Source organism: Pochonia chlamydosporia, chromosome 5, assembly GCF_001653235.2.
Source record: "Pochonia chlamydosporia 170 chromosome 5, whole genome shotgun sequence".
Taxonomy (NCBI): Eukaryota; Fungi; Ascomycota; class Sordariomycetes; order Hypocreales; family Clavicipitaceae; genus Pochonia; species Pochonia chlamydosporia.
Genome location: NC_035794.1, coordinates 3,333,608 through 3,344,631, shown reverse-complemented (window position 1 = coordinate 3,344,631; position 11,024 = coordinate 3,333,608). Strand labels below are relative to the sequence as shown.

At 50.6% G+C, this 11,024-nt stretch overlaps 3 protein-coding genes across 3 annotated transcripts; all 3 read left to right on the top strand.

Annotated features, from left to right (window-relative positions):
* Positions 1–230: 230 nt before the first annotated feature.
* VFPPC_14010 (hypothetical protein) lies at positions 231–1,713 on the top strand (the record flags this gene model as incomplete). Its single annotated transcript, XM_018291781.1, has 3 exons — positions 231–389; positions 464–611; positions 668–1,713. The coding sequence occupies 3 exons, from the start codon at positions 231–233 to the stop codon at positions 1,711–1,713; spliced, it is 1,353 nt and encodes a 450-aa protein (XP_018142474.1).
* Positions 1,714–2,206: 493 nt separating this feature from the next.
* On the top strand, positions 2,207–3,252 carry VFPPC_14009 (GIY-YIG catalytic domain-containing protein; the record flags this gene model as incomplete). Its single annotated transcript, XM_018291780.1, has 2 exons — positions 2,207–2,442; positions 2,559–3,252. The coding sequence occupies 2 exons, from the start codon at positions 2,207–2,209 to the stop codon at positions 3,250–3,252; spliced, it is 930 nt and encodes a 309-aa protein (XP_018142473.1).
* Positions 3,253–4,984: 1,732 nt separating this feature from the next.
* VFPPC_14008 (PHD transcription factor (Rum1)) lies at positions 4,985–10,378 on the top strand (the record flags this gene model as incomplete). Its single annotated transcript, XM_018291779.1, has 4 exons — positions 4,985–5,386; positions 5,455–5,503; positions 5,564–9,131; positions 9,205–10,378. The coding sequence occupies 4 exons, from the start codon at positions 4,985–4,987 to the stop codon at positions 10,376–10,378; spliced, it is 5,193 nt and encodes a 1,730-aa protein (XP_018142472.1).
* Positions 10,379–11,024: the final 646 nt, after the last annotated feature.

The window sequence follows — 11,024 nt, the reverse complement described above, 5'->3', positions numbered from 1 at the left end:
TACCTGAGCGCTCGGCAAATTCCCGATGGGCTCCATAGCGGCTATGCTGCCCAAATTGCTGATCCCATTGACTCCCAGAAGGCTTGTCAGCAATCCCGGCCCTTTATGTAACAGCTGTCACTTTTTTTCTCTCGTTTGAATACCTGTGGCAGGCCTATTGTCCATTTTACACCGTGTTTTATTTGGTTGATCTATTAAAGAGCCAGCTGTTGCAGCAACTCTGTCAGAGCATGTCTTCGGGATTTGGAATCGGGCTGCTTAATTCTACAACAAACTCTTCGTCACAAAAATTGACTGCTGATATCGAGTTGGCTTCGATGGTGGAAAAGAACGCCAAGACGGCTAAGGCCCGTCATGAAGAGTCTAGTGATCCGGTGTCGCAATTATTTGTGAGCAATTCTTCACTAATTTGCATTTTACACTCCTTGGGGATGTTGCAGTTTGCCAACTAACTTGCAAAAAGCATGGCCCACGAGATCTTACCCAGCATTCAAGATGGCCAACTTTTCTTCGTCTTCGGGGAAGTATCATGCCGTACATGATTTTCCCGCTAATCTTTGTGGCTACATGGGCTACAGCTATTACGCTCATCTCTCGACGAGTCAAAAGCCGTATGCTATGCTTGATTGGTCTCCCGAGTGGAAGAAACGCTGACCTTTGTGAATAGTTGGTATCAGTGGAACTCTCCTCACTGTTCTCGGTTTCGTGGTAGGTTTGTCGCTATCTTTTCGAAATTCCACCGCGTACGAGAGATACAATGAGGGTCGCAAGTACTGGTCCCAGCTGGCCAGTGTGTCTCAGAGTCTGGCCAGGCTTGTCTGGGTCCATGCCGGCGAACGAGAGGGTCATGAAACCGAGGACTTACTCGCCAAGATTACATTCTGCAACATGCTCGTCTCGCTCGGCTTCGCGCTGAAGCACCGATTGCGGTATGAGCCCTTCACGCACTACGAAGATCTGCAACCTAGAACCGGCCACATTCCCGTCATTGCCCACGATGCTGAGAGAAAGGAGTTGGCGAAGCCTGGGACGTGGGAAAGAATCGGGCTGTTCCTGGGATTTCCCATGGCCGAGTCGAATCCTCGTATGCTCTTGAAGAACCCCAGTCGGCCGTTGGGCAATGTGCCATTGGAGATTCACAACTCCTGCTCGGCGTACGTGAGAACCATTATCGACAATGGAACGCTCAAGACGCCTGGTTACCACACAACTGCCATGGCGCTGTTGGGGCAGGTCAACGACATTCTCAACGGAACTGAACGTATTCTCAACACCCCGTTGCCGCTGGCTTACTCGATTGCCATTGCTCAAATCACGTGGGTTTACATTCTACTTCTGCCGTTTCAACTAGTCGACAATCTCAAATGGATAACGGTTCCGGCAACGATTTTTGCGGCGTACATCATCCTTGGTCTTGCTCTTATCGGGAGGGAGATCGAAAACCCATTCGGAGACGACGTAAACGATTTGCCACTTGAAAGCTTCTGTGAACAGATACGTCAGGATATTGATATAATCATGAGCCAGTCATCCTACTCGACAGAAGACTTGGTTCAGAGGGATGAGAATGCCGTTTTGTACCCACTGAGTCAACACGGGTATCATGCCCTGGCGTCCAAGTCGCCAGAGGAGATTAGAGCACTGCTTCGCGCGAAGTTGGATATGAAGCATGACTATGTCAATGAGGGCTCGGGTGGCTCATTCACCAGCTAAGCTAGATGGGCAAGTGGAGAGTAAAAGATACCCAAGTATGTGATGATTGAAAGTGCCCGGTGGTGTGGTAACAGTGATTGGTAGAGCCATTGGGCCAGATTGATACAAAAATCGTGTTGGACTTCCAGGAAGCTTCAGATTGTCACTTTACGCTTTGAATAGGATAGAACATAATGATGATAATTGATTGACTGTCAATGGTCAAGAATGATGGCCCTGTCACCATGTTGCAGTCGTTCATGTTGTGGGTATGTTGTGACCCATGAATCCTCAATGGTAGTTGTGGTAGAAATACCGGACCCCTTTGGCAGATCAACTCCCATTGGCCCATGCGCGACTCCTGAGGCAACAGCAGGCGGGCCCGTTGCGCTGCTGCCCTTCTTCAACACATTCATTGCTCAGGTCAGCGTATTCGACAACAAAACAACAATCAAATCACATCGCAGTTCTTGCCATAAAATGCCACCATGTTGAAAATCGCCTACCGCCAGGCATGACTCATATCGCGAAACCCCTCCCGGCGCTATACACAGTCTATGTCCTCCGGTCTACAGTTAGACACGCGTCTCTTTACATTGGCTCAACACCAAACCCTCCGCGACGCTTGAAGCAACACAATGGCGAATCCAAGGGTGGTGCGACGCGGACATCACGCGACAATCTTCGCCCCTGGGAGATGATTGTTCTGGTCTCTGGATTTCCGAGTATGGTTGCAGCGCTCAAATTTGAGTAAGCCCCGCCTTTGACTTTTATGATGTTTCTCACTGTCCCATTGTTGCTCCGTGTGAGAAGCCACTGCAGGCAGTTATTACCCCTGGTGCTGTCTCTGCTAACATTCCTACCAGATGGGCACTGACAAATCCTCATCTTTCTTTACATATTCCAGACGAATCTCGCTTGAGCATTTCTACACAAAGAAAGAAAAATGGCATGCCGAAACGGCCAGTGCACAGCGTGAAGTCCATCATGTCGAACATTCACTTGCTTACTGGCGTCCCGAGCTTTGCTAGATGGCCGCTGAATGTTCATTTTCTTGCAAGAGAGGCATACACCGCGTGGCAGAGTAGGATACAGGCTACGCAAGCACCATGTCGAGATGGTCTCCAAATTCTGACGGATTTCACCCAAGGTCGCGACGTCGGGGGTGCTTCGTCGGCTGTAGGAGGCATCCACGCATTGCCACTGGATTATAGCCCCTTGACGGAATACGTGATGAAGGCCAATGAGGTGGTCACCTTTGAGCAAGAGGGCAAGTGCATTCACTGTGCAGAGGAGCTGGAATCAGGCCGAGGGCTTCATGGCATGTGTCCCAATAGTGAATGCAAAGCCATGGGCCACCTGGATTGCTGGAGCAAGCACGCTTTGTCGGGCGAAGATACCATGCATATTATACCCGATCAATGCTCTTGTCCTGCTTGTGGGGGGCCGGTTCGATGGGGCGATATGGTTAAAGAGTTGAGTTTGCGAGTCCGTGGTAGCAAGGATGTACAGAAGTTGGCCAAGGCAGCCCAAAAAACCCAAAAGTCGGTTGGTCCATAACATGGTTAGTGTGATAATAGATTTGTTTGCCGCCGAGCTTGGATGCAAAAGGCAATGGAATATGACGTGAACCAACATTGGTGTGCACCAAACGAGCTTCGTCTACAGTACTCCGTACCGTGAATGTGGCGTCAATGTGTAGCGACAACTTGGCTTTGCTGGAGAAGTGTGGCTTCGGACCAACCAGAGATTTGCGCTCTCCATGATCTCGGAAAGAAGGCTAGAAAGGAAGAAGGACGGGCGCTAGATGCTTCACGATGATTTCTTGCGTCTCTGGCAATCAGTGACAAGGCACAGAAGCGGCCATGCCATTGAGCAGCCTCGTCAATTGCAGCTGGGGCGTGCGGGTATTCCCCAGATTGTGCCTGACAGCATGGCTCATGAACACGCAGGCGGATGATCGGGCCGAGCGTTGTGGTTGAATTCCCAGCTGTGAGTGGCGGGCGACATGTCGCAAGTAGATGCATATAAAAACTTTATTAATTTTGAATTCGCAGTTAGGTTCATACTACTCTATAGTAGACTTGCTATTATTTTCATGCTGTGCGCCATGTTCGCTGGGACGAATGTGGTCATACCATGTCACACCATACCATGCCATCCATGTGCGCGAAGGATCAAATGGGAGATCCGATTTGATTTGATTGATTGCTGTCACGGCGCCGTCAGAATCGCCGCTCTCGTCTGGTCGGTTCACAAAGTTAGAAGCGGGCCCCATAAACCTCCGGCACAGACCCACTCTAAATTGTGGTAGGTAGCTGTACTTGCTCCCACACACAGTGAATCGTGCATATCATGTATCGAAGACTTGAGTTGGTCGACATGCGACTGCGTACCAAACCCGCCTTGGCTTGCCTGAGTCGTCCCTTCCCCCCCGAGCCAGAGTATTGCAACTCTTCCGCCTCGTAGCCCGAGCCCCGGTCCAGGAAAGAAGGAGCACCCAGCCAGGACCCAAACCCAAAGGGTGGACAAGTGGGTAACCTCAAGCCGCACTTGCACCAGGCCGACCAGACCAGAATCTCTCTCACTTCACCAGTCCAGTCTCCATGTCTTCTTGCCTTGCCTGCATCTGGAACCGCGACCACCCCATTCCTCGTCTGCCGTCTTTTTCACACCAACATCTACATCGACCCACGACGGCCGCATGATTCTTCGACTCCCACAGCCGGTCTTTACTCTGCACTGAGGTGCTGTCCGTCGCTAATTCTATTCGTCCCTTGCAATCATCCCGGTTGCTTGTTCTTTTTATAATCGTAAGTCGAATATTTTTGTGTTAGTGCGAGGCATAACATCCATAGTCTTGTTCAGCTTCGGGCCACGCCTTTTTGTTTCCACCATTTGTTGCTAATGCGCATATTCACGACTATTAAAGACAGTCACCGAGACTGCCCTTGTCCCTCCTCGGTCGATTTAATTTCTTTTACTCGCCATCCGCCCCCCAGAGCTGGCTTTCTCCTCCGCCCTCCTACAAACTCCCACAGTTGTAATCGATACATCTGTCGACTACATCACAGCCAACGCTACGATGCACGCAGTCCGTCACCCATAGGTACGCCGCACGAGCAACGATTACGATATACTTCCCGTCTTGCCATACGACTTTTTTCAAGCCGATTATTCTTTTCCCCCGTTCCCTTCCAAGCGTGCATCAACGCCGGCGACTCAATACCCGGCTGTTGCCCTCGACTGACCACCCCTTGGATCCGCATTGGCACCAATGTCTACGGCCACAATGACTACTACTGGCTTTAACAGCGCCAATGTGAGTTCTCGCAACTCGCCGGCCATCGGATCGTCCGCCGCCCAGGTATCATCGAGACCGAAGCGTAGCAAGGTCAACACAAATGGCTACCACCCAACCAATTCTCAGACCCCGTTGAGTTCCATGGCTAGCACGGGGCTAGATCTCACCTCGGTCGAACGTCGCGGCCAACCAACGGCTGTGCGCGAATCTCTTAAGCAGAAATCGCGACCCCATGGCATTTCCGAAGCCCCAACTTATTGTCCCACGGAAGAGGAATGGCGGGATCCGCTGGAGTATATGAAGAAGATTACGCCAGAAGCCTCCCAGTTCGGTATTTGCAAGATCATCCCACCGGACTCATGGAACCCTGATTTTGCCATCGACACGGAGGTATGATAATTCTTACCAATTTTGCCAAACCAGAGTAACACCCGAATTTGCGGACTAACCAAACACAGAAGTTTCATTTTCGAACTCGAAAACAAGAGCTCAATTCTGTAGAGGGCAGTACGTTTTACACTTGAACTCAACACCAGAGTCTGGCGTATCCATAACTAACATCAATAGGCACTCGAGCAAATCTCACTTATCTAGACGGACTCTCCAAATTCCACAAGCAACAAGGCAGCAACTTGCATCGTCTGCCTTACGTAGATAAGAAACCACTCGACTTGTACCGCTTGAAGAAGGCTGTTGAATCCCGTGGCGGGTTTGACAAGGTCTGCAAGTTGAAAAAATGGGCGGAAATTGGGCGAGATTTGGGATATAGCGGCAAGATCATGTCTTCGCTGTCTACCTCCCTAAAGAACTCTTATCAGCGATGGCTGTGCCCATACGAAGATTATTTGCGTCTCGCTAAGCCCGGTGTTCATCAGCAACTGGAACAAGAATATGGCGGTCCCTTGACCCCTAGCCCGGCACAGACGCCTGCGAAAAAGTCAAATGTCAATACGCCATCCAGCGTCAAAGGGGACTCGCCAACCCGACAAGCGTCCGATGCTTTGCAGAGCAGCCTAAATGGCCTGAAAAGAGAAAGTGACCGCGACACCCCCATGCTCGATGCCCCGCCAGCACCAACATCTGCTGCAACAGGTGGGTTCAGAGCCATCAACTCTAACGGTTTCACTGCCGTAAATGCTGCATCAAAATCTGCCAATGGAGAGAGTAGAAGCTTCACACCAGATCCAAAGCGGGTGGGCAGCCCGGCAGCTTCCACAAGCAATACACCAGAGGCTCGAGGGTCTAGTCTGAATCCTGCGGCCGCTGTAAAACGCCAACTGGGGGACTCGGCCGACTCGGCTAAAAAGGACGCGGACATTGACATGGAGGACGCTGATGGCAGCAGCAGTAGACGAAGCAAGCGTCTCAAGAAGGAACCCGTACCTACGGTTGCCGGGTCTCACATGACACCTTTCCGACCATCTGTACCACGCATTCCCAAGGATGAGACTACGGCTTTGGGCGAGAGGTGTGAAAACTGCGGTCGCGGAGAGGACAGCGGTGCACTTCTCGTGTGCGAATCATGCGATAACGCGTACCATGGACCATGCCTGGACCCCCCAGTGAAACGCCGACCTGACTCGGAATGGAACTGCCCAAGATGTCTTGTTGGCGACGGCCAATTCGGCTTCGAAGAAGGGGGCCTGTACTCTCTGAAGCAGTTCCAACAAAAGGCAAATGACTTCAAGCAGGGCTATTTTGAGAAGAAGATGCCGTTTGATCATACACTAAACTGCCTTCGGCCTGTCACTGAGGAAGATGTCGAAACTGAGTTTTGGCGATTGGTGGCGGATCTTGAGGAAACCGTGGAAGTCGAATACGGTGCCGATATCCATTGCACTACGCATGGCTCAGGTTTCCCAACGCTTGAGAAGAACCCAAATAACCCGTACGCCTCTGACCCATGGAATCTCAACATTCTTCCACTTCATCCGGAGAGTCTGTTCCGTCACATCAAGTCAGACATTTCTGGCATGACGGTGCCTTGGGTTTATGTAGGCATGATATTCTCTACCTTCTGCTGGCACAATGAGGATCACTACGCATACTCTGCCAACTATCAGCACTTTGGCGCGACGAAGACGTGGTACGGCATTCCAGGAGAGGATGCCGAAAAATTTGAGGCAGCGATGAGGGAGGCAGTCCCCGAGCTGTTTGAGACGCAGCCCGACCTTCTATTCCAGCTTGTCACCTTACTGACTCCAGAGCAATTGAAGAAGGCCGGGGTAAGGGTATATGCACTTGACCAACGCGCCGGACAATTCGTCATCACCTTCCCCCAAGCTTATCATGCCGGTTTTAACCATGGCTTTAATTTCAATGAGGCAGTGAACTTCGCACCATTTGACTGGGAACCTTTTGGCCTCGCCGGCGTCGAACGATTGCAGCTTTTCCGAAAACAACCATGCTTCTCACACGATGAACTCTTATGGACTGCTGCCGATGGGAACACAGCAACTGGTCTGTCAATTCAGACTGCCAAATGGCTAGGACCTGCGTTGGATCGAATCCGAAAACGCGAGCAAGTGCAACGGGCGGATTTCTTGGCCAAACATTTGGATCTTTCCCCTCACAAGTGTCCTATCGATGGCTCTGGGGAAGAGGGCTGTTCCCTGGCCTTCAAGATTGAGGAGCACGATGTCCTCAACGAGGAGGAGCAGTGTTGTACTTACTGTAAAGCGTTTGCATTTTTATCCAGGTTCAAGTGCGAGCGTACCGGTAAAACTGTCTGCATCATTCACGCAGGATACCACCCATGCTGCGACTTGACAGAAGAGCAACGATTCGCCGGCGAGGGCCACACTTTGATTTACAGAGTCACCGATGACGCAATGGCCGCAACGTATGAGAAGGTTCTGGAGAAAGCTCGGACGCCGGAACAGTGGGAAGACAAGTACGCCAAAATGCTTGATGAAGAAACAACCCCGTCACTAAAATCTCTTCGAGCCCTACTTCACGAAGGCGAGCGCGTTCCCTTCGATCTTCCGTCCCTTCCTATTTTGAAGGAGTTCGTCGACCGATGCAGCGACTGGGTTGAAGAAGCCACCAACTATACCGTGCGTAAGCAGCAGAATCGCCGCAAGAACGAAAAGGCATGGCAAAGTGGTATGCGTAAATCGATTGGGAGCTCGTACCAGGACCAAAAGGAGCGAGAGTCACGCAATGTGAGCAATATTTACCGTCTACTTCGTGAGGCAGAGCACATTGGGTTCGAATGTCCTGAGATTGCACAACTCCAGGAGCGAGCTACTGCCATCAAGGAGTTTCAGCTCAGTGCAGCCCGCACGCTCGAGAATACAGCCACTATCTCAATGGAGACAATCGAAGAATTACTCGAGGAAGGCCGCAGCTTCAATGTAGACACACCTGAAGTCGATCGCCTTTCTAGGGTCCTTGAACAGATGCGATGGAATCAGAAAGCTAGGGCCAATCGAGGGCTATTCTTGTCTTTGAAAGACGTCAAGGAGCTGATCGAGGATGGCAAGCGACTCGAGGTCCCAAGCTACAACGACCACCTCAAGTTTTACTCAGATCAGAAACTTGCCGGAGAGGCCTGGGAGGCCAAAGCCAGGGAGTTAATTCACGCCCCCGTCGTGCATTACCCACAGCTCGAAGCGCTATCCAACCAAGTCCAAGCAAATGCCCTTCCCGTATCTCCAGATACCCTGACCGAAGTCGACAGGATCCTGCACAAACAACGTGAAGCACATCGCCAGATTATGGATATTACTGAGCGTTGCCGTAATACTGATTTCCGAAAGCGGCCCAAGTATACTGAGGTTGTGGACATCATCAGAAATGTCGATGAGCTTAACTCGAAGCCGAATGGCACACTTGACTTGGAAAATGAGCGTAAACGCCATGAAGATTGGATGCGTAGGGGAAAGAAGCTGTTTGGAAAGTCGAATGCCCCGCTACATATTCTCAAGAGTCATCTGGAGTATGTTCTAGAACGCAACATGGACTGCTTTGACGTGGAAAACGACACCCCACGGCAACCTGCGGAACCAGTGTCCCGCGAGGTAACCCCTGAGCAGACGGGAAATCGGTTTGACGACCGCACCAGACAGGTATTCTGCATTTGTAGAAAAGTAGAGGCTGGCATGATGATTGAATGCGAGCTATGCCACGAGTGGTGAGTGGTTGCCCATGCCGTACATTACTCATTTTGTTCTCTTTTCAGGTTTTGCTAATTCTATCATTTGCAGGTATCACTACAAGTGCTTAAAAATTGCTCGTGGTAAAGTCAAGGAAGACGACAAATATACCTGCCCCATCTGCGACTGGCGGATGAAGATTCCTCGTGACGCAGCGCGCCCAAAGCTTGAGGATCTCATTGCTCTAACCGATGAGATTCCCCACTTGCCTTTCCAGCCTGAGGAGGAGGATGTGTTGAATCGCATCATCGACAATGCTCAAGGCTTCCGCGATCATATTGCACGACTATGCAACCCCATCGTGTCGACAATCGCCGAGTTGGAGACTCAGCGATTCTATCTTCGCAAGCTAGAAGGTGCCGAAGTGCTGCTTTCGTACGAGACAAACTTTTTCCGCCAAGAACTACATAAATGGTGTCCTGTCGCGCCAGAAGCACCACCTATTCTTGAGGTCTCACTCAGCACTCGCAAGCCTCGCCCAACCAAGCTTCAAAAGATGTTGGCCGAGTACGGGGTAGATAACCCCGATGACTTGCCCGAGCATGCGAAAGGCAAAGCAAATAGTTTGCGGCGGAAGGCAGCAAACGCTGAGGCGGCTGCTGCGGCCGCACAAAACCCCAGCGGGCAATTGCTTCATCCACCGAATAACTCTACATACGGCGGCCCAGCTTTCTTGGTTGGATCGGGTAGCTCAGACTCACCTACCTCCCCGCAAGGGCACCCAGACAAACCTGGTGGTTCATTAAGCGACAATCACAGCAAAGGCGACCCGATGGTTGTATCCAGTGGCCTTCAACGTGGTCTCCTGGGCTCGGCTGGTCCTGTTTTCGTGGATAACTCAGCGCTGAGCTTGGAAGAGCGCCTGCTTCGAGGCCATGAAGACGACGTTGACCTATACACCGAGGCCGGCAAGAGTAAGGCCTTGGAAATCCTCGGCCGTACAGAGGTTGGCCGTGAGCAAGCTGAAAAGATATGGGGTCCGAACGTATGGGGTCCAAAACGAGGATCGATGAGTGAGGCTGGCCGCCCCATATCCCCATCTGAAGTCGATGGCAATACCAAACCAGACGAAGGAAACGTGGATCAAATGTTCAAGGAGATGACAAACGAAGAGGATGACGAAGACAACAAGAAGAAAGACGACAACAATACAACAGAGACCGTGACGGCAGAGTCTCTGGAAAGCGAGAGAAACGGCCTCGACGCAATGATAGATGGAGAATAGATGCGGAACACGCCATCTAGGCTGTGGCCGCGCGTGTTGTCGATTACCAAAATTGGGAGTTTGTTTTTTATCACATCCTTTGGCATGGGATTTTTTGACGGGTGGGGGTTTTGGTGTTTGCTCTTTACATGATGTATTAATCAGTGTATGTTGTACGAGTACTTACTACGTTCACGGTGTATTATGGTTGAGTGAAGATGAACAATTGCTCGATGGAGACATCGGCGAGGATCGTTGGAGGGAAAGGATGGTTGGAGTTTTACAGATGCTGCTTTTACTTGCGCCACTTTTTGGGATTTGCTTCTGTCTAGTTTTTTGTAATTTGATGATTCCCAAATGCACGTACTGGATTTTTGGTACCCATTCATGAAGCATCTTTATACAGATCATTTGAAGTGGATCTGCTTGTGAGAGCAATACCAGTGATGTATCTTGCATGGAGTCATGATATGACTTGACGGTTGGCTTTAGCTCACTCTGGTACCCCTAAACAAACCCTTCCGTATTACAAACGTCAAAACATGGCACATGGGAAGCATTTATCATAACATTATTTCTGACAAGGTGAGTCGCGAGTTATGGGATATATTTAGTCTGCTTTAATGCTCATGACATTTAACGTCTTGTTTTTTCAAGTCCTGCTTTC